The 23,516-nt window shown below is 37.7% G+C and overlaps 1 protein-coding gene and 1 long non-coding RNA gene across 4 annotated transcripts in view; one reads left to right on the top strand and one right to left on the bottom strand.

Moving 5' to 3' along the window:
- The first annotated feature begins 1,652 nt into the window (after positions 1-1,652).
- On the top strand, positions 1,653-23,293 carry LOC122461121. The gene is made up of 3 exons (XR_006282870.1): positions 1,653-1,803; positions 18,499-18,546; positions 22,695-23,293. It is a non-coding gene; the product is annotated as an uncharacterized LOC122461121 (long non-coding RNA).
- Positions 14,032-23,516, bottom strand: part of TET1 (tet methylcytosine dioxygenase 1) — a 108,412-nt gene continuing 98,927 nt past the window's right edge. For 2 of the 3 annotated variants that reach the window (XM_038409181.2, XM_038409183.2), the window contains one exon: positions 14,032-18,522. In XM_038409181.2, coding sequence (XP_038265109.1) covers positions 17,381-18,522 — 1,142 coding nt within the window. In that variant the 3' untranslated portion in view covers positions 14,032-17,380. Of the gene's footprint in view, positions 18,523-20,029; positions 20,196-23,516 lie in introns of all 3 variants that reach the window. The other variant, XR_006282869.1, reaches the window with a different exon arrangement.

Here is a 23,516-nt window from a genome sequence, read left to right as displayed (position 1 = left end):
TAATGTTACCCCACTTTCAGAATACTGTCACTAAACCCCTCATAGTATATTCTGTCATCTTAAAGCATCTGAATTCTTCAGAAAGAGCCTTTCTTTCCTAGATTCAACTTCTTTAACCTTACATGTGTTACATAGCCCATCTTTGTGTCTCTGATCAATAAAAATGATTGTTCAAACCACAGTGACTAGTTAATAGTATAAATACAAGTACTTCACTGATCCTTTCATAACTTTGGAGTAGTGCATTATCCTCTTTTTAGGGCACACTTCATAGAATCTTCTTCCTCTTTTCTCCTTGATCCACAGTTCTTGCCATTCCTTTTAAAAACTAAGCTCTTAAATTCCTCCTTACTCAAAGGAATCTATGTCAATTTCTCCATTTAAAATTTTTTTTTTTGCATCTTTATCTGGTATTTCATTGCCAGGTATCCCAGTGTGTGCTGTAATCCAGGCTAGTATTTTGTTCATATTGAAGCATACTACACTATTGTCAAAAACAATATTTAATGTATTAGATCAAGCCTGCTTTCTGAGGTACCCCCTTTAATTGCCAGGATAGCTGATGGAGAATCTGAAAAGATAACAGGTGCAGCTAGGCTTTATGTCCCTTATCCAGTTGAATGTTAATGTTACTCCAGCCAATTCAGCTGTTGTAATGACTACAAAATTATATATTCTTTAAGATTTCATAACTCCAGTCTCAAGGATGGAAAAGTCTGCTCCCACTTCACCTGTTTTTCGTCCCCTCCTCCATTCTGAGGGAAGAGACAGTATATATACAGTCGTCTTCCCAGACTTCTTTGTCCTGATTGGCTGGGAGAGATGGGAACCATGCCGACCTGCTCCACAAGGCTCCTGGTGCCAAGCTCTTAAACCATAAACAGGTGTTGGACTGACCACTAGTCCTCACTACCTTAAGGAGACAGTCACCCTGTTACACTCAGTGAGACTGTGAGTTTCATCGTGATCCATCTTGATGTAGCAGATTGCATTGCCAGCTTCCCCAGATAAGAACTCTGTATTAAAAATGAGGGTGGCTGCATTCTGCTCTAGTTTATGCCAATCAGATGCAATCCTTAACTAGATGCATATAATTAGTGCACAATCAGCCTTCTCTACAATTCTTGTTAAAAGGTAAATGGAAGGGGACTTGCTGCAAACTATAAGAAAAGCTCACTTGCCTCACAACTATGTAATATTCACCCAGCTATAACAAAGCTCAAGTTACCTGAGTTGGCAAAGTTCCTACAGCTGACAGGTAGTAGAACCAAGTGGCCAAGGTATGCTTACCTTTAATAATTATAATAAATGCTGGAGGAAGTAGAAATAATTAACACTCTCGCTCAGATAATCTTTAAAAGTTTCACACAATGATTTCCAAATTACACCCACTTCCCACAAAGTAATTTTCCAAGTCAGTATACCATATGACTTCATTTTATATAGCATTGTTCATACAAACTGTATCCCATAATATTTCACAGAATTAATTTTTGCAGTAATTGCCTGGTTTGGCCACTGACTTCCATGGAATTACAACAGGGAGGACTCAGCCCACAAAGTTAACATAAATATATTAGTAGAGAAAAAAGGTAAAAGGAGCAGACAACATATGATTTTGGATGAATTTTTGAATTAGATGAAAAGTGAGTGAGAGAGAGAGATTGAAGGAGAAGGAGGCAACAGAGGAAGGCTGCTCAAGATGGGGGCTATCCTATAGAGGAGAAGGCTTTTACTCTGGGCATTGAAGACCTCTCTTCACAGGGAAGCTGCAGTACAGACAGCAGTGCAAGTACAGTCAAGGTACAGATTTTTGCATACAACCCTGCTAGGTTCAATTAATATTTGGACCAGCTGTTGCCTCAGTTATGGAGCAAATCCTCCCAAACGCTCTGATCAATAAATAATATGAATGAGCTGAAATGATTGTCTTGAATAAAAAACCCATAACAATGGAATCAAAAAGAAGTGATGGGTTTCTTTAAAAAAAACAAGGAATTGAAATCTAACATTTTTCAGTTAGTTATTTAGAGCCCATTATGTGGAAACAGGACAGAATTATATTGTAGTACAGGAGCAATACAGCCTGGAGACATCTCTGCTCTGCAGTAGTGGGACTGTAGGTCACAAAGCAGCAGGACAATCACTAAAATCCTCTTTCTCCACCCAACCCCTTTACTTCACACACGTCTGGAGGCTCCCTGTGACTGACACGTCTGGAGGCTCCCCTGCCAGCTGCCATGGAAAGTTGGCTTTCATACAGTGGAGCATGCTGGCTTGCCTATGCCTGCTCGTTCTATTAAAGCCACCTGCCACCACATAGATTTTCTTTACTATATATAGAAAATACATTTAGTCTCAATGGCTTTGAAATTTCAATGTCATGTTCTCACTCTGACTGTTTATGGGATCTTTTGGAAGGAAGTCACCTTCTGAAGGTGTGTCTGTGCCTTTCACTAGGACAGGTTCTGCTGAGCCAACTATCGGTTCACAAACTTATGAATATGTCTTTGTTTTTATGTAACATTTTAGTTTAACATTTGGTTTTAATCAGAAGACTTCATTTGGATCTTATGTTGTCCTCAAAGGAGGAGAGTATGGGAAACCCTGTTTCTAATTTTGCTTGAGAGGAAAGTTATTTCATTATTATTATTAATATTAATACATTTCATGCAAGCCACTGTCTTCCTGTCTTCGGAGAGTCAACAGTGTTTTGGGATTTGATTGGATTTTTTTCATCAGGGTTGGTATGTGTTTGGTACAGCCCATCGGCTAGTTACAAGAGACAGTCAAGGGAGGGTACTAGGACTAATACCCTGATTGTGGGAATAACCCCTGGGAGGTTGTCTGCCTGCTTCCCCAAGCCAGCACACATTTGAATACTTTAGGAGAAACCTAGTACCTCATGGGGCTTTACTTGGTAAATCAGGAGCCATTTTGAACCTGGGAAAGGCTTTTTCACTTACCCATCTGTAATCCCATGATGACACAGCTGCATGGGGAATGGAGTCCTTACATGCCTCTGTTCTGGCCAGCTCATGGAGAGAGACCCCCTCTCCACCTTTCAGGTCTGAGCTTCTTTCCCTGGAAGATCAAGTGTTTGTTGGCTGAGAAGCAGAGTGGCACAATTCCTGTTCTGCGGCTGCCTGCATTCCGAGCTTCCTTCTCTGGCAGAGTCAGAATCTGCGGGGCTGAAAGCCAGACAAGCCCATTTCCTATTTTGCTGCAGCTGGAGACCTGGCTTCATTGAAGTAACAGGCTTCTCCTCATGCCCAAACATGCTGCAGGGAGTCCCATACTGAGCACAGTGAGAGCTTCTGTTCAGGAAAAATACCCCAGCAAACACCTCCTCAAGGTAGGAGGGCAAAGGAGAAAAAGTGTAAACTATGATTTTAAAACCACTTGTCCATTAACAATACAAATTATTTCCTTGCAAAGGGGATGCTTGCTTTTGCCTTTTTAGACCTGGAATTCCTGCTGTTTGGAAGACTTACACCTGAGCTGGCAGTGGGGGGTTCTTCTCTCCTTGGGAATCCTCATGCACCTGGTTGAAATGTCTCATGACTGCAGCATAGTGAGAGTGTTGAGGATCTGGTGCACAGTCCAACTCAAAGCCTTCTGCCCTGGCAGAGGGAGAGCTGAGGCTTGAAGCAGCAGGACACAGATCAATGGCTTCTGAAAAGCTGTCTGTAACACCTCTTGGACCATTACCTGACTCAGTGCTTGCAGGGCTTTCCTAATACTGTGGTAGGGGCGCAGAGGGAGCCTGCTGCGGGGGAGGGGGCTGCACCTGAGGAACCAGAGGGCTATACCTTTAGTGCTACAGAGTTTCCTCCATTGAAGGACAGCAGAACTAGAAGCTGAACCAAAGTTGCTATTGTATGAAAAAGGATACAATTTAATGTAAAACAAAATAGTCACAAGAAACTGATCAGCCAACTTCTGCAGCAGGAGGCAAAATTTCTAGTGGCCTAAATTGAAGAGGTGCACCTACAGCCTCTACAAGCAACCTTGGACATCCTTTGAATGGCACAGGTGAGAAATACTACCCATTTGTTAGGAGAGCAGCTGGGCAGCAGAATATAGCAGAGATGAAGGTTCAGATTCTGCCCTTTGGGAGAAGTGCTTTAGTTAAGAATTTTGGGTAACTTCTGTGTGTTATACAAGCAGAAGTTCTACCAGAATTATGACCATTCAGGAAAGTGGATCAGATTGTGAGCAGATGGTGGAATGATTTAGATTCTCCTTGAGAAAACACAGGGTCATTGTTCAACCAATAGCTAATGTCATGTCTGGGATTAGATTTAAACATTTTTTTTTACATTTACTTAAGTGTGTCATGGATCCAAAACACATAACAGGCTTCCTTAGTAATTTTTTTTTATATTAAAGCACATATGTCAATTCTTAACCCAAAATAGCATTAGCTAAAGCAGAATTTTGTTTGTGGTTTAAAAAAAAAATCAGGTCTGAGTTTAAAATTCACTCTACTGCAGGAGGTCCATGCAAAGCCCTGCCTACTACTTAACCCCCATTTTAAGATGCAAGTCAAGTTTTGATGCATGTAGGACTTTGTGTGCCCTTTGCACTTGGCAGAATTTAACCCTCAATGAATAATTCTAAAGATTGGTCTACAATGGATTATCTGGAGGAATATTTACAAAAATATGAGCCAACAATATTCAATGAAAATCTGTCTATGACCAGCATAAAAATCATTAAGCTATCACAGACAGTATTTGAACTGAAGTATCATGCTCCTTCAGTCTAGTTGTTATCAGATAGTGGGATGCTTCTAAACAATGAAAGATAGCCCCTACAAAAAAAAAATTAACTTGGAGTTGCTGCAATAACTAATGTACTCATATGCAAAATATGTGACAAGAACGCTACAATTTAAAGCCCTATGACCCTAACAAATTAAAGGTACATAAATATTTTATTACTCTTCAAACATGTTTTACAATATTGACGTGTGAAATTCATCTTACATATTCTGATAATATACTGCCTCCAACTCTTGACATAAAGTGTATATTTGTCTGTGGAAAATATATATCTGTTGAAAGAGTTGTTAAGTATGATGTGGAGGTAAAGTGGGGGCAAGGCTGGTGGATCAGTCACTATAAAAAGCCACAGGCCTGTATCCGCCCAGATTGGCAACGAGCCTTCCTGTAACAAACCTCAGATGAGTAGAATTTCTTAACTTTTGGGGATTCCAGTTTTCAGAAAGAACTTGATAATACAAGCTTTTTGGACTGAACTTTTTTAATTGGGGGAAAAAAAAAAAGAAGAGAAAAATAACCTGAATGGTCACAGTCTCCTCAGATCAGCAGAACAGAATTTCTTTCTACATAGTACTGTATTAATGGAAGTAGTGAGAGGAGAACGTTGAGCCTGAGAGTTGCTGTGGGAGACTTTTTGCAACAATGTTGGCTAACATTTTTGTCTTTTTTGCTGAAAAACAAGAATTCAAAATTTTTGACCACATCTGTTGCTGTGGGGCCTTGTACTAGATACCTCAGCCCTGCAAATAAACAAGCAGGGATCAGTGAGGGAAGGGGCAGGAATCCTGGGAGATACTGATTCCACTTGCTGATTCCCCCCTCCAATGCAGCTAGCCCAGAGGGTTAGATGGGATCAAACTGTACTCCTGGACTCCAGCAGGGGTGAATCAGTCAGTTTGTGTTCATCATGAATAAATACCCAAATATAACCACAAGTGTTAATGATAAGACTGGAAAATTTTGTTGGGAAAATACTTCACAAAACGGAAAGTACTTGTATAAGAAAACTAATGACAACTACTGTTTGTTTTTTAACTCCTTCCTTAATAAGATGAAAAGGATAAAAGAAAAAAGCTGTATTCAGTGTACAGAATCCAGAGACTACCATGATTCTGGGGAGCATAACTGCCTCCAAGGCCCATCATATTAGGCTGAAAGTTTATTAGCATCCTCATAGGTGCTACAATACCAAACTATTCCTAGCTATGGAATCAGTATTTATTGCTTGATAAAATAAAAGTTTACATAAAAGTATATTTCAAATACTATTTGTTTGAGCAATAAGTTCAATTATATGGGTGTAAGATTTTGTTCTACATTACATACTATGGCCCTGATCCTGGAACAAGATGCATGGGATCAGGGCCTATAGTTGCCCAGTCCTCCTGTCCTCCTCAAATGACTTCAACATGCATTTTGTCTTAGCAGGATCAGGCCACATATGATCAGGAATCTACTCTTTTTATTTGTGTTTGGAAACCGAAAAATAATATTGTTGTTCTGAAATGTATATTTACAAAACAGAAAGATTTAATAAATATAGGAAAGAAAAATTAGACAACTGAGTGCAAAATAGAAGTATAAAATTTATTTAAAACCACCCACAAAGTTCTGTGTAATCAGGAATGATACAATTTGTAATAGTCTTTTTTTAAAAACTCATGACAAGATTTAAAATATATTTTCAATTACAGTATTCATTTAGCCTTATTCAGTTAGGACAATAAAAAAAATGAAAATTTACGTTCTAAACAGATCAGACACACAAGAAAAATATAACAGAACAGACAATTTCCACAACAACAATCTTTACATGTATGTTTCAACACTATTATCAGCATTTCAATGCATCTTGCTACATAAACATGAAATTGTGTACAACAACTGCTTGCACCAAAAACAAAGTTTAAGTAAGTCTTTCAAGTAACATGCAGTCACAACTCACAAGTCTTCAAGTACTGCTGGTAAGAGTTCCCTTTGCTGCAGAGAAGATTTCAAGGGTCAGATCCTCACTGATGTAAATCCACATAGCTTCTCTAACTTAAATGGGGCTATATAGATTTACATTAGATGGGTCCCAAATGTATGAGAAATGAAGTAACTTTTAAACTTTCTTCTGTACATACTGTGACTTAATGAAGTGCTTTTTCTTTCTGTTTTTTTTCTTCATTAGGAACTAAAAATATGTTTATGTTAAAAAGAAAATTGTGTTTTGTCTTTCAAAAGTTATTTCATTTTTTCAGGTCTAAATACAGTAGGTTGATAACACCAAAAAACAAAACACCACCACCAAATCCCTAAAACACAGAAGTTCAAAGCTGCAAAATAAATATTAAATGCATTCCATATAAAGAAAGCAAGAAATATACAGAATATATTGATCAAACAAAAATCAATTTTTCTGCTTTGGCATACTGTACCTTTTTAGTTTTTTTCATAAAAGTTAGGAGAGAATCAAACTGCATTCTCTGAATGTGACATTGTAGCCTTAAAAAATAATGTTGTTGTGTCTGGTAATGTCAAGTTTTTAAAAAGCATTTATGACATGTCACGATATTGTGACATTACCAAGAACTGTCCTCTTCCAAACTCAGCAAAGAAATAGTAGAAGAATTAAATGTTAAAGTATTAAATGTCCAATATTAATTCTTAAAACAGATTTTCTTTTAACTTTATTGGAATATTCAGTTTCCCTCTCTGGATTTGTAATAATTTTTTTAATCTTGGGAGATATTTTGAGGACTAGTGGCGTACAACATTCAAAATGCAAAGGTTGCCTTGTGTTTTGCTAGAATTATAAAGTGACATTCACAAAAGCAAAAAGAAGTCTGTTATAGTGATGTACAGTATCACCACAGTTTAGACATGTAAGAATGAAAAGCAAATGTTTTTTTCTCCTCAGCATTTGTTTATTTTTAGGGGACCATTTTATAATTCCAATACAATAGTATAAGCTTATGAGGCTCAGTACTTGCTAATGCAAAACTCACACTGGCAGCAATGGAAGTTTTTTCATGACTCAGGCATGCAGGATTGGGCTAATGGTTTTGCTGTCTAATATCACCAAAATTAGGGTGGTGAGAAAACTTTGGCTTTTAGCTTTGTGCCTCACATTTCCCTCTAGTGTGGCAATATTACACAGTATAACAAACCTCACTGGATCTTATGTCAGCAGAGAATGGAGCTGGGTGAATTCTCACAACCCCGCTTCAAGTGGTCAAGTAAAGCTGTCTAATAATGATAATAAAAACATTGTGAATAATGATTTGAGGAAAAATTGCTCAAATTTGCAATTTTTATTATTCACAATCCTACCAGTTCTATAGCCAGGTCACTAATTTGAGGTACAAACCCCTTACCACATTCTTTTTGTAGGCAAGATGGGGAAAGAAGGTCAGCCTACAGTTGGATATCCTACAAAAGAAGCTAGATTAGAATATCTTTCTAAACTACATTTCTAATTTTCTCTAAACTAAACACCAGTGTAATGGTTTGGATATCGCTGGCCAATATGTGTGCAGTAGAGATATTGTAAAGAAGATCATCCATTGATGATTGCACAGTCAACTTTGAGGCTTGATTCTCAGTTACACTAAGATTTCTTTACACCGCCCTGGTAGAGTAAAGACATCTTACTATGTGTCAGTTTCATTCACTTCCACTTTAATATCATTTTGTTCTCCCAGAGTGGTGTTAAAGGGCCTTAGCGTAAATGAGAAAAAGGCCCTTTATTTTTATATTTTAAAAAAACTTTTGCATTGTAATAGTATATAACAAGAAACAAGTAAGACATCTAAAATGTTCATCAAACAGTTCATAAAATCTTCCACAATACAGTATTAAAATGTTCTGTGGCAACAGTTGTGATATCGATTAAGTGTCAAATGATTGACATCTATTCCAATAAGAAAAGAAGGACTTGTGGCACCTTAGAGACTAACAAATGTATTTGAGCATAAGCTTCGTGAGCTACAGCTCACTGCATCCGATGAAGTGAGCTGTAGCTCCCGAAAGCTTAGGCTCAATTTGTTTAGTCTCTAAGGTGCCACAAGTCCTCCTTTTCTTTTTGCAGATACAGATTAACACGGCTGCTGCTCTGAAATCTATTCCAATGTGAAGCTACAACAGCAATTTTTTTGAATACATTCAGTCTACTGCATATGACATCTCTATGTAGCTTAATTGTCAATTGTGTTCTACTTCCTACCCATAGAAGATTTTGGCATCTATTTATAACAGTATTGTGCCCTTTTACTTTATGTGGAAGGCTGTAATGGCACACAAAGTGGGTAGAACAGTTGAGTGATAGTACAGCCGCATTTAAAAATGTTGTCAACCTGAAACAGTGATTGATATATGACTCAACATCTAAAACAATTTATGGCCCAATCCTGCAGTCATTGCAAATAAATCATTGGGAGCTTTTAGCATTTTAGAATTAGAAGGTGTAGGATAGCTCAGTGGTTTGAGCCTTGGCCTGCTAAACCTAGAGTTGTGAGTTCAATCCTTGAGGGGGCCATTTAGGGATCTGGGGCAAAAATTGGGGATTAGTCCTGCTTTGAGCAGGGGGTTGGACTAGATGACCTCCTGAGGTTCCTTCTAACCCTGATATTCTATGACAAGAGATGATCAAGTCTGCTATGTTCTATAACACTGTGTCACTGTACCATCAATTTAACTTCATTTGAATTAACCCTGCAGGTTCTGAATCACACAACAGTACAACTTATCTTGATATAGCAGCCTTCATACAAAGTGTCATAAAATGCTTAAAAGAAGGAGGCAGAAGAGAGAAGACTTTCAAGCTGCACACAGCAACTCATAAAAGGAAAAATGACATGGATGAAGATCCAGCAGGAGAAAAGAAGCGGATACATTGAAAGTGATAAACATGCAAGTGTTCTTGCAGATTAGTTACGGTGGGGGAAGAACTGAAGGACGCAGTACTGAGTAGGACCTAGTGTCATTTGTAGGCTAAAGAGAATGGGAAGATTTGGGCTAAAATGTGGCTTTAAGCTCCAACCCATTTGGGATGGGGGGAGTAAGAAGAGGCTGGGGAATAGTAGGAGTCCCAAAGAGAATTTTAACAGAGCGGAGAAGCACACAGCAAAGCTGGAACTCCTATACCTTTTCACAGAGTGCAGTTTGTATTCTACTTCTTCCTGCTCAAGCCAAATCAGCCCTGCTTGCTGCTGTGAAGGGAGGAAGAAGAGGCAAATCCATAACTCCACTCCTTTTTGGAGTGTCTAGTGCCAGTGGTGGCACTAACTTTTATGCAGTCCTTGAACTTCCCACTAGGATTATGGCTGATCCATGAACAGGGACAAACAGAAGATACAAAGAAGCATCTTCTCCCGCTTGTGGGTCTTTGTAGGGAGAGTCATAATCTCTTATCTATTATGTCAAGATTTGAACAGAGTAATTCATACAGAAGGAAAGACAGAATGCCAGAGATGCAGCAGTACAAGCAAAGAATGATCTTCAGCTCTGGAGAGCTGAGACTTTAGGCAGAGAAGAGGCCAATACTGGCAAAATGGACTTTGTTGACTATATGTGCATAATGGGTCAGAAAGGTAGGATGCCAAAAGTTTATGGAGAGTTTTGAAAAATAAATGGGCAGTTTACAAGTGGATATGAAGATTGATAGTGAAGGTGAAGGGGTGGACTGAAATGCCCCTCTTACTTGTAATGAAAAAGTAATTTAACTGCAGCATTCTGCACTCCATGGAAGAGTTAGGCTATAACAGGATGATAAAAAAGGCAACTATGAGAGTTAAGACAGAAAATGATTGACATGAATATAGATTTTGAAAGAGTTACATTAATAATAAATTCTTGTAAATTTCAGAGGTGGAGATAAAACATATTTACAGACAAGGAAGAGGTGAGATTAAAAAATAAAAGTCAGGAGAAAGGCTGATGCTTACATTGCTACCCTTGGGAGCAAAGTTCCGTGCTAAAGAGAATTAGAAGACTTGTATGCAGGAAGTTATAACTCTTTAAAGCATTCAACAGCAGAAGGCTATAGGGTCACCAAGCAAAATGGGTAAATACAGCAGATGAGCTACAAAGGAATCAAAGCATGAAATGAGCGAGTTGTAGAGTTCAGTGTCATCTATACAGAACAGAAGTTAATGCCTAGGGCTGAAGCTAGCAAATGAAATGTCCTAGAGGGAGAAGATGTAGTGTACACTGAGAATTATCTCCATTATTTAGAAAACAAAGCAGCACACAAATGACACTTAAATATTACACTCAAACCGAAACATTTAACTAACTCCTCTGAAACATCTAAAATATTTTCATATAATGATAAAGTTAACATGAAGTTAGTACTAACTTGGAATCATACATCAAAGGAAATAGACAATCTCTACCATAGACAGAGGACGAGTCTGATCTCAGTCACACCTGCGTATATATGGAGTAACTCAATTGACTTCAGTAGAGTTACTCTGGATGTACCTGAGTGTAACAAATCAGAATCTGGCCCATAATATTTAGAGGCTATTCCTAATCTTCTACATACTTGTACCTAATTAAATATTATTAGAGATTTTTTGGTCCCTGGGATAGCCTCAAGTGATACATATCTCTCCTCTGTCAGAGTCCCAGGAAAATAGCATTCATATAGTTTTACAGCAGCATACATCAGTACCATATAAACAATATAATTCAAGACAATTTTTCTAAAATATCAGGTGATCCCAGAAAACTCTGATCTGTGGTTTCACTTCTACTCCACTAAAATACTGAGCAGTCAAAATCTCAGTACTTTTTACACTGACCATGCTTCTAAGATAAGATTAAAAAGAAAGAGATGGATATAAATGTGCCATAGTTTTACACTTTAGTAAAAAAAGATTGTGTATTTAAAATTTGATATACCTAAATAAACAGTGGTGATATGGATATACAGTACCTAGGCAACCAAGAAATGGCTTAAGGAGCAAGTCAAGTCAGGGCTCACAAGCTGCATGCGGTTCTTCATAGCCTGGTTTATAACTATTTTGGGCTTCATATATCCGATTAGTCCACTTGCTCTATCTGGCTCTGAGGCAGAGTGAGCAATTATAGCAGTGCTCACATCTCTGTCCAGGGTACATGTATTCAGCAGATCAAAGTAAGAGTGACTTCTCTTTTTCCAGAGGCCAGTAGATTGGGGCAGAGAGAACAGAGAAGAAATTGATTCCACAAGAGGAAGTGGAGGAATGGAATTAACATACATCAGTACATAGTGACATGATGTGATGACACATCCCTATCAAACAGAAATTGTTATGGCACAGAGATTGCAAGGCAATGCCAGAATGTCATAACACAATTATTGTATTTCTTTGCACTTTACTTTTTGATGATAAAGTGGCCTTATAGCTGTTACTGGTTGAACAGCCACTTGGTTAAATTAAAAAACAATTTCCATATGTGATTGGCCTCTTCCTCATCTATAATTTCACAATGCGTAATCAAGGGCTTTCATAATGTGTTATGGTTAGCCATCCAACTCTTCCATATGTGAGAAATAAAACACGACGACAATTTTACTGCAAAGACCTGCCAAAAAGATCTCACTACTGAAGAAATGCTATTTTAACTGCCACAGTGGATGTGAGAGGTCATTCATTTAATACTGCATGAATATCACAAATGTTGATACATGTAAATAGGCTGAAAACTGGCATATACATTAATTTTTCAAATATTGGGAGGGAGAACGTGTCCATACTACAAGCATTTCTGTGCAAATTTCAGAAGAAATGAAATATTTATGCCGCCTGTAAATTAGAAAGCATATTTTATCACTTGGCCTGACCAGGTAGCTGATTTCACACAGAGTCATATTGATCTTCCCCCGTGTAATTTAAGGTAGGATTGTGCCCTACATTTTAAATATAAAAATGCAAATACAGTTTTGTTAACAAGGTTTCCTAAAAATTCTACATTTAACTAGAAGCATATTAACATATTGGCCCAAATCCTACTGTATTTGCATCTGCAGAGCTCCACTAACTGCAGTGGGGTCATACAGATGTGAATGAGAGTAGAACTTGACCCACCAAAGTTAGCATAATACTGTAATGATGTTCGAAAGGTTTTTAAAGGAGAAAACAATTGTGTGTTATGTATACTAGTAAGCATTAAAAAGTTGCTTTTTACCTACAGTTATCACACCATGTTACTTCAGATACTAGAGTTATTTCCTATTTGAAGCATAGGGACACATTCTGGTAACTAAGTATAACTGTTTTAATGGTGGTCACTGTAAGTACAAAACATTGACTTATAAAATCAGGATTATTTGCAGAAAGATATGATCCCATCTTAATTGTAGCTTATGAGCAATTAGTCTTTGTATGAGTTTTGTACAGTATTATTACAATATTTGAGGTGAGCTGGTCATATGGCCTTGTAGTCATACTCTCTGCTACTATCTGTGGGTTCTAAGTGTCAGATCCCAGCTTGATACCTTATTCCTTGGATCAGCATGTGCAGGAGAACTGCAGTGGTAACACTCACAGTTTCAATGGGAGCTATTGTACTATTGCAACAGTGACCCCTGAGAGTCAAACAGGAGTGATATTCTCTAGACAGCAAAAACAACAAGGAGTCCAGTGGCACCTTAAAGACTAACAGATTTATTTGAGCATAATCTTCATGGGTAAAAACCCCACTTCTTCAGATGCATGGAGTGAAAATGACAGATGCAGACAAATATACTGACACATGAAGAGAAGGGAGTTACCTCATAAATGGAGAACTAGTGTTGACAGGGCCAATTGAATCAGGGTGGATGTAGTCCACTCCCAATAATAGATGAGGTGTCAATTCCAGGAAAGCTTATGCTCAAATAAATCTGTTAATCTTTATGGTGCCACTGGACTCCTTGTTGTTTTTGTGGATACAGACTTACACGGCTATCCCCTGATACTTGTTTCTAGAAAGCATCATTCCCTTCCTCCAAAATGAGGTGTTGTGATGGTGCAGGGCCTAGTAGAGGGAGCATATAGGGATATTCTTGCTGGAAAATCAAAGGTTGCTATGTTATGTTGCAACAGTCCTTGGTGGTATACTGTGAGGTGATATAAAAGGTGGTGGTAGTGGGGAAACAAACTGTCAAGAACTCTTGAGTTAAAGACTTGGAGCCCTATAGTGCTGTCTGTCTATGAGCATAAACTCCTATTGAAATCAATACAAGTTTGTTACAGATCAATGGAAGTATACAGTTTTTCCTAGCTGTCTTGTCTTCAGATGTGGTTCCTGACCTGGCTGGCCAATCTGGAAAGATCCTGCTTCTGCAATGTGCAGGAGGTCAGAATAGATGATCATGATGGTCCTTTCTGACCTTAAAGTTTATGCGTCTATGAGGGTGAGAGGAAATCATAGAGCAGTTGTGTGGGATGGAAGGTAAAGAGTCACTTCCTAAAATTCATAACTTTTAAGAGGACAATATTGTTGCAAGTACAATCTTACTCAATACAATGTTGATCTGTGTGCACAAGACTGATAAATATTCTGAAATGTTACAATAAATACACACAGCTGTAAATACAGTAAATAGATGCATTTCTCATACTGCAATATATTTACTAGAAAATATTTGCTTTTCAGACATACTGTTCTCTTTTAACATTGCCATTATGAATCTATTAGAGCTGGATTTCCCTGTTGGTCTTGCTGAGTCCCTACTGATAGTCAATTGAGAAGTGCCTTGTAAAAGACAAACATACTTAAAGATGCCATTTAAGACGCACCTATTCTGCTTTTCAGGTATTTGAGGAAACTGGTGTTTTCTCTATTAATTGTTTTTAGCACTTGAACTGCCTAATCACACACAAGCCTAAAGGTCTGGAAGGATTCAAATGGAAATTCCAGCCATTTTAATATTTCTTGTAAGCAGAATAAAGGCCCTAAAACTTTTCCTATTAAATTTGACATAAAAATGGTATTTAGTAGAATTGCTGAGAAATAAAGAATTCCTTAATTCTGCACTATACATGCATATGGCACAGTGAAATTATTGTGAAGTTATAATATGTCTAAATCTATCAGTGTTATCAGTGACACTTACTAGTAGCAAAGTAATCCTTTTGATAGATAATTGACCATGGTGCTAAACAAGGGTACTAAGATAGCAAATATGTTGCTGGAGCAACTTAGTATACTACTTACTGTATATACAGCTGTAATTTTTAGCCTCACAAAAAATAGACAAGTTTTAAAATGGAAATCTAAGGCACACAAAATACCATAATGATTTAATGTATACTGTACTTTACATATTCAAGAAGCAGAAAACTGCTGGTACAAAATGATGGCATAATATTGACATTTTTATTATTTATAATCCCTTCATATCCTGTACTTGAACTAACAGGCTTTAAACTAAAATTTGCAGCATATGGGGTCTTCACAAATTTTACTTTGAGTTAGATAAAATACAAAGAATGGGTCCAATCCTCCTGTCCTTATCCATCAAAATTCCTGTTAATTTCAATAGTCAGTGTACATAAGGATTTTAGGTTTAGCCCAATATCATTACATAGTGATTGCAACTTTAGGCCTTGATCCCGCAAATACTGAATTCATTGGACCTGCTCCTACCTGTAAGTATTTTCAGGATCAGGGTTCTAGTTAGCACTGTGTGTAAAAAATAAAATTCACATATTCTTTGTACCAAAACTGTAAATATCACAATTATTATAGAACTTTTCAAGAAAAAAGCACCTTGTCTAGGTATTAGATAAAGTGGATCTAGACATTTCAGATTACTTTTGTTACAGCACCACTGCATTATAGTATTATCAAGTATATTACTGGTATAAGATCTCAATAGAAAATACTAACCTCAGTTACATCTATGGGATTACATACACTGTGAGTATTCACAGGTAAAATTAAGGTAGAGCTTGACCCGTAGGATCTTATCCCACAACCATTATGCACAAGAGTAGGCCTTACTTGGGTAGTCCCACTGACTTTAATTGGACTGAGAAGGTGAGTAAGGCTTGCAGGACAAGGTCCTTACTTAAACTATTTTTTTGTCTGGTGATTATTTGATTCAATAAATAAATAATAAAACAGAAATGAGGAGGAGACTAGAATCAGAGAAAGAAGAGTGGGATGGATGCTACATTATTTATGAATGGAGTGTCTACTTTTCCTCATTTAGCAAAATGTAACCATAATCATTTGGTGATGTGTGAATTTTCCAAATGAAATGCAGAACATAAATTCAAATGTTTGGAACTAACAACTGTTCCCATATGAAATGTATAAATAAATCATTGTTAAAAATGATACAAAACATGCTTGTAAAAACAACAACAACAACAACCCCCACTGAACTGAAAAAGCATTCTTATTAGCTAGTGAACATTCTGGAAGGGAATTATCAAATAAAACTTGCTGTTAAACATTAGATATTGAAAATTTCTTACTTTTTTAACAATTAATTTGTCATTTTTATAACTTTTTTCAGAACAGAGTAAGGCAACTCTAGGGGTACTTTTTTTTTTTTTAAATCCCAAAACAATCCTACCCCTGAGGCATTAGGAACATTTGGTTGTGTCACATAACTTGCAATGCTTTAGATGAGTGAGACTAATGTGCTTATTGCTCAAATAAATCATCATAATTTCTGTCTTTAAAAAATTAATTATTTAATTCCCCAATAGCAACACACATTGAACAAGATGTTTCTTCATTCCATATTTGTAAATAATTAAAAGTTTCTGCATTTTATTATTCTTCTGTTTATATGTAACATAAAAATCTTCAATGGAAAAAGGGAAAGTCTAAAAACAATCACATATGTTATTAGCATACATATTGCAATTGTAACAGTATGGAAATCTACACAGCAAGAACAAAATGATTTCTTCTGTAGAGTATGCACAAACCTTAGACAATATGATCCTCGTACTATACTAGTTCAAGTTAATTTTAAAAATAGAAAGTGCTTTTAAAATATATATTTACAGCTTACAAACAACTTCCAGCCATCACTAGTGATAACTTCATTTTATACATTATGAAAACTCTAAAAAGAGAAAATTTCATTGGTTCTCTTAAAAGATTTATCTGTAATTTGGACTTTTTAGCAATGATTGGAAGTTGTTGGAGCAATGGCACCATGAAGTAATAATTCAGCTTATTTTTACTGTTTGATGTGGTCAAGCACCAAGAACCGTGTAGAGCTATCACTGTATAATTTGATTTTACATCATAAAATGTGAATCTGTTAAAATCCCTATAAATGACTTGTTCTGTAGTAAACAGATTTGATTTAAAGCACCAAAATATAATTTCCTAAAGGTAATAAACTGAATGATTCAATCAAGGTTAATAACCTAACCAAAATCTTCTTTTAGAACATATTAAAACTATACAATTTTTTTTTGCTTAAAATGTGCTCAAGCACCACCAAATGTTAAAATATAAAGTCACAGTTTAAGATAAATCCCCATTTTTACCTCAGCCTTAAAATGGTTGAGATGAACAAATAGTAAACTACACATGACTCTGTTCTTTAACAGCACCTTAAAGAAATACTGTATAACACTGCACCAAGGCAAGGCATCTGCTACTAAAACCTATGCCCAATGGTTATAGGGCCCTGCAACTCTAGTGAGGGCATAAGAAGACACTGTTATTACATTATCTTGAGTTACTGTTAACGCTCTGCGTGATGGAATTTGGTTGAACTCATTTTCTTCATAGAAAATCTCTCTGGTTTCACTGCTCTGCTTGGTTTTCCTGCTGCTAGATTTTAGTTCAGTATTTTCAGTCCCTAATCTTTCTGCTTCTTTTTCCTTCTCTTTTGCTCTCTCAGCCATCTTTGCTTCCCACATTGCTAATCCATGTTTTGGCTCATTTAAATTTTTGTGTTGGTAGAAGACTAAAGAGATTCGTGTGGGATGACTGCGGTTTGGTTTCTTAATGGGTGTTGTGGCATGGAGTTCACGTCTTGCACATTCAATTAAGATAGAACCATGAGAAGGTGCCACAGCAACACCACCAATATCATCATCCAAAAAATTGTGCTCACTGTCTGACCACATTTCATCAGCTTTTTCTTCAGAATCCATTGGTTCTGCCAGCACATTTCTTTGCTTTTCATCACTAGCTTTGGAATCACAAATCTGTTCTTGATGGGAGCCACCTTTTTCCACTGGACATTTATGAGACGTTTTAGCTTCATTTCTGGTTACATCCTTTACCGGAGAGTTTAATGGTACCGACATATCACAAGGGTTGATCGATTGCGAAGGAGCATTTTCTAATTGTAGTTGACAATTTTGCTTGTCATCTGGTAGGTGTTCAAGTATACTATGCAGGGGGTCTTTAAGGGTTGGGTGGTCTGAAACTGTAATATCTGGAAGAATTGGTGGCACACCATTCCTCTTTTCATTCAGCAAAATTCCAGTATAATCTTTAACTGACACATCAAAATTCTTACATTTAATATAAGGTGTGACATGAGGTTGCTTACTACTGCATTCAAAATACCCGTAGGGAACTGAAAAATCTTGTTGAATATCAGTCACTGCTGTTATGCTAGGCTTATGTGTTAATGACGAATAAGGATGTAAACTATCCACCTTAAAAGGGGAGGAAGCAGTATATTGTTTTAATACAGAGCAACTTTTAGTAGCATTTGAAGTATGTTTCATGGCATAAAGGTGATCTGAAGTCTCCATTTTTATTCCAGGTTGCAAAGCATCTGTTTTGTTCCCTAAAAAAAAATGCATACCAAAACGTAAGTATCTTTTCCTTGTTCAGTTATTCAAAATATAGCTTATTATAGTGATGTTTCCCACTTGTTCAATAATTTGGAACATATGGACAGTGACTACATTTTTTCAAAATGATCAAATTTATGTCATTGGGACTATTTGTACGACTTTAAGGCATGCATGATTATTTGCTGAATTAGGGTCTTAATCACTTCATTACAACCTGGTCAATGCTGGTGTATAAAACAGAAAATGTGCATAAAAATATTGCCTAAATTATTTTATTCATCCCTCTATAAAATATTCTTTTATCAAATAAGCACCATATGTAGAACTATCATAATTCAGTGCCTGTTTTACCCCAAATTATGATCCAAGAAAACGTTTATTTCAGCTTGTTTCCAATTCAACACAAAAACCTTCCTCTATTACAATAACTGCTTAATTAAATAGCAGATTATTATTCACACAGTTCAGTGGATTCATCTGAAGATATGATCCAGGTAAATCCATTTTTGCAGAGTGGCAACAACTGATTCGATTCTGTCTTCTGTTTGTTTGCCAAAGATTAGAGTGGTTCCAAATTTTGTCTGAAACATATTTGGCTCAATTTTTGTCTGTTCTTTAGTCATAGCTAGTCTTTCTTGACCTGTTGCAAATTGTGCACTTTCATGCGGTGCCCTCCTTAGCTGGCTTGTTCTTGTAATAAATAAGAGTTTGATCTAGTCATAGGAAAGACTCCCATTAGCTTTGATGGGCTTTGGATCAGGACCTGGAACTGTTTAATGGCTGCCTTGCTGACAAACTGGCATACCATAGAATGCATCGGATGAAGTGAGCTGTAGCTCACGAAAGCTTATGCTCTAATAAATTTGTTAGTCTCTAAGGTGCCACAAGTACTCCTTTTCTTTTTGGCATACCATACAGAATTCTTGAACATGTTCATAAAAGACAGGTTCTCAAGAAGTTTCTTCTGTGCTCCATAAATATATGGAATGCTCAAGTATCTGTCTAATGAATACTAACTATAGAAGTACTATTTCCTTTAGTAAATGGTGCCTTTCTAATTGGATATTAGTAGTATTGGAGATAGGCATATATATCTAACTAAAATGAAAGAAAAGGAAACTGAGGTACAGTGAACACATAATCCAATTAATACACAGGTGATTTAATTTATGGAAGTTACTTATTTAAATTGACATTTCTGAGTATTAAAAATCTTATAGTTCTTTTCTTTTAGAGACTCCCTCAGTGAAATACAAAATAAAACTACATTAGTCATTTACTTTAAAACAATACAGACGGCTTCCTAAAAATGTAAAAAGTTTAGCCTAGTAATTAAAATGAAATCTCAGTGACATGGTGGGTACAAACCATAAAATCAAGGGAGAAACAAAAATACATTTAAGTTTTTAGTAAAGACAGAAGAATCACAATTAAATGCCCAGTTGCTGGAAAGAATTTGACATTGCTTGGTGGTTACTAGTATATATTCTTAATCACCTGGCAGTGAACTCCAGTTGAAAAGGCAACTGTGCATGTTGAGACTACATTTGACATAGTGGCAGAAGTTAATATTTTCCACCTAGAGAATATCCATATTCAAGCAGAGAAACACAAAAACATATTTTTTTTGTAGATCTTGTAATATGTGGAGCTACAAACTCCTCTGAAAATAAAACCAAAACAAAAGAGACAAGAGATGGTTATGACTGGAAGAAAAAAATATTACAAAGGAGCCTGAAAAGTTAATTCAAAACTATTAGATACACAGAAATTATTAAGAGTACATGTAGGACCCTGCTGTTTCCAGGGACCCTCTCTCTCCAAACACCAGCTGGACTACTGGAATTGGCCAGCATATTGCCCTATTTTGGTCTCACAGTTTGGGACCCATTTTTACTGGCATATAGGAACCAGCTGAAAAGCTTAGCTATAGAGCTTTTCATCTTTAAATTACTGGTTCAATTCTGCTTCAGCCTAGTAGAGACAACAAGTCAGTACCATCTGATGGCAGTTTGGTGACATATATGGAGTGAGCAGAGTCCAAGGACTGAATGGTTATGAGCACTCCTTTCATCTTTAGAAGTGATTCATTCAGAACAGAATACAGGCATGTTAGCAGGACTATGTGAGTATCTCTACCTTTCTTGTACTTATTCTGTGCATATATGATTTCAAGGGCTGTCAAAACTGGCATCTTTCCCAAGCACAAAAGTTTTTAAAGTATAGAGGTACTCGGATCAGGAGGTGTAAGGTATTTGCAGGGGTTAGAGAGGAGAAAACCTCATTTAGTACTTAGTCATCCACAAAGGACTGCCCAGAGCCAGTCACTATATATCATTGCTGCACGCATGCTGTACCTGTTCAAAGCAGCACCCGAAACATGGCCTGCAGCATAGGTGCCAACTCCATGGGTGCTACAAGATTGGAGCACCTACAGAAAAAAATTAGTGGGTGCTTAGCACCCACTGGCAGACAATCTCCCCTCCCTGCCTCATTCCCCCGCCTCCCAGTGCCTCTAGCTTGCTGGTGGCCCCACCTATATACTCCTCCCCCTTCCTCCCAGTGCCTCCCGCCCGCTGCGGATCTGCTATTCCGTAGCATGCAGGAGGCACTGGGAGGGAAGGGGAGAAGTGGGGATGGGATGTGCTCAGGGGAGGGGACGGAACTGGTGGGGTGAAGATTTGGGGGAAGGGGTAGAGTGGGGACAGGGTCTGGGGCTGAGTGGGGTTGAGCACTTCCAGGGAAAGTTGGAAGCTGCCATCTGTGGCCTAAGGGTTGAAAAAAATCTCTTCCTCATCAGCATAACAACAAACTACAATAATTTAGGGTCTCAGCTGAGCAAAGTATGTGCTTAACAAAGTTCACTCAATCTGCTTCTGTTACCACAATATTAAAAAAAATGCAAATTTTATCGGATTGAAAAATTTGTCATGATCACGCTATGGGCACTTCATAGTAGCAGGAAGACATTTTATAATAGGAAGAGAAGATGTTTTATGAGCTATCTGTGAGTATTCCAGTGAAAAAATAAGTAGAGCTAAGATCAAAGGGGAACTTTGATCTTAATGGTTTAATAAAAACTTGAAAAAAGTACTGTACTATTTACCATTCATTTTCCCCATAAAAGGTTTGCAGTGATTTACTTAATGAAGAAAGAGGGGAGTAAAGAACTAAAAAAATTGAAATAAATATGATCAAGTTGCACTCTGATTATTAGTAGCATAAGATAAAGTCAGAGTATTGTATTCTAAGACCAAGAAGTCTAAAGACTTTGAAGAATTGTATTCCCAAACCAAAATGAAAAGGCCATTTGCTAAATGGAGTTAAGGGCATGGGCGCCAGATTTGTATAATGTTTGGTGGTGCCCAGCAGAGTTGTCCCATCCATAGGATGGACCAGGACAACTGCCTCGGGCCCCTGGCATTGGGGAGCCCTGCGCTTCAGGGCGATGCGGGTTCTAGGGTGGCCTGGGGGATTAGCAGGCGGCCTGGCGCCAGCAGCAGTGAGCAATGGTACGGCATCCAAGGATGGCATGGCACGGTATGCCACCCTTACTTCTGCGCTGCTGATGGCAGGGTGCTGTCTTCAGAGCTGGACGCTTGGCCAGCCTCCCAGCTCTTAAGGCAGTGCAGAAGTAAGGGTGGCAATACTGCATCCCCACTACAATAACTTTGCAACCCATCCCCACAATCCTCTTTTGGGTCGGGACCCCCAATTTGAGAAACGCTCCTCTCTCCACTGAAATCTGTATAATAAAGACCAGATTTCACGGGGGAGACCAGATTTAACTGTCTGTGACGCGTTTTTCATGGCCGTGAATTTGGTGGGACCCTACTGATGATATTTCACTCCACGCACCTGTCCCTGAATGTAAAACAGTAACAGGGAAAATTGTGAAACTCAAGATGTTTTTAAACTGTGGCTGCAAAGATTGGTGTGTTTTGGTGTAAATGCTAAATTAATGAACATTAGTCTATCAACAATGCAAGGTACTCCTGTTAGATCACTTCTCAATGTTCAGCCACCAACGTGAGGAAGATGGGCAATTTTTGGTTCTAGGACTCTATCATTGTTTTCAAGTTTTCTGCGATAAAGCTCACAAAGAAAAATTAAATGAGTTTGGGAGAACTTGCGTGTATTTCTATACTTTCTGTTTTTGAAGGGTTTTGTTTGCTCACCACCAACTTCTTATGAGAAAAAATATTTTTTCAACTTGGAGAAAAAGCATCTTTTAATCAACAAGATCACATACAAGACACAATTTCCAAGATCACAGAGAAGATGCAAGCAAAAGATACACTATATGGAAAATGTTTTCACATTAAAGCCATTCCTTTGTACCGGCAATCCCATATAAACAAGTAAATATTAATTTACGTATTAATACCTCTACAACAGTGGTTTACATGCAATAGATTTATGTTCTCAGGAGTATATTTTTCACTATCAGGTAGTTGCCACTGTCAGGAACAGGTTATTGGACTAAATGAATCACTACTCTGATCTGATATGGCAATTTCTATGTTCCTAAAAAAGTTAAGGAGAGTCCCTGAAGCCTGGCACTAAAAATTAACTTTTTCCCTAGAGAGATTTTAATATACCTGCTGGATCATTTTTCCTGATTAGTACATTGGATTATTTCATTGGTTACTTAGTTAGTAGTTTGGTTTTAGACTTATTATTTTACATTTTTCTACCTTACTTTAACCTGAATTAACCATCTGCTGACCCAATTGCCTGGACAGTGGTTCTCAAAGCGGGTCCGCCGCTTATTCAGGGAAAGCCCCTGGCAGACTGGACCGGTTTGTTTACCTGCCGCGTCCGCAGGTTGGGCCGATCGCGGCTCCCACTGGCCGCAGGTCGCCGCTCCAGGCCAATGGGGGCTGTGGGAAGAGGCATGGGCCAAGGCACATACTGGCCACCCTTCCTGCAGCCCCCATTGGTCTGGAGCAGCGAACTGCAGCCAGTGGGAGCCGCGATCGGC

Source organism: Dermochelys coriacea, chromosome 7, assembly GCF_009764565.3.
Source record: "Dermochelys coriacea isolate rDerCor1 chromosome 7, rDerCor1.pri.v4, whole genome shotgun sequence".
Taxonomy (NCBI): Eukaryota; Metazoa; Chordata; order Testudines; family Dermochelyidae; genus Dermochelys; species Dermochelys coriacea.
This window is presented reverse-complemented; position numbering and strand designations above follow the sequence as displayed.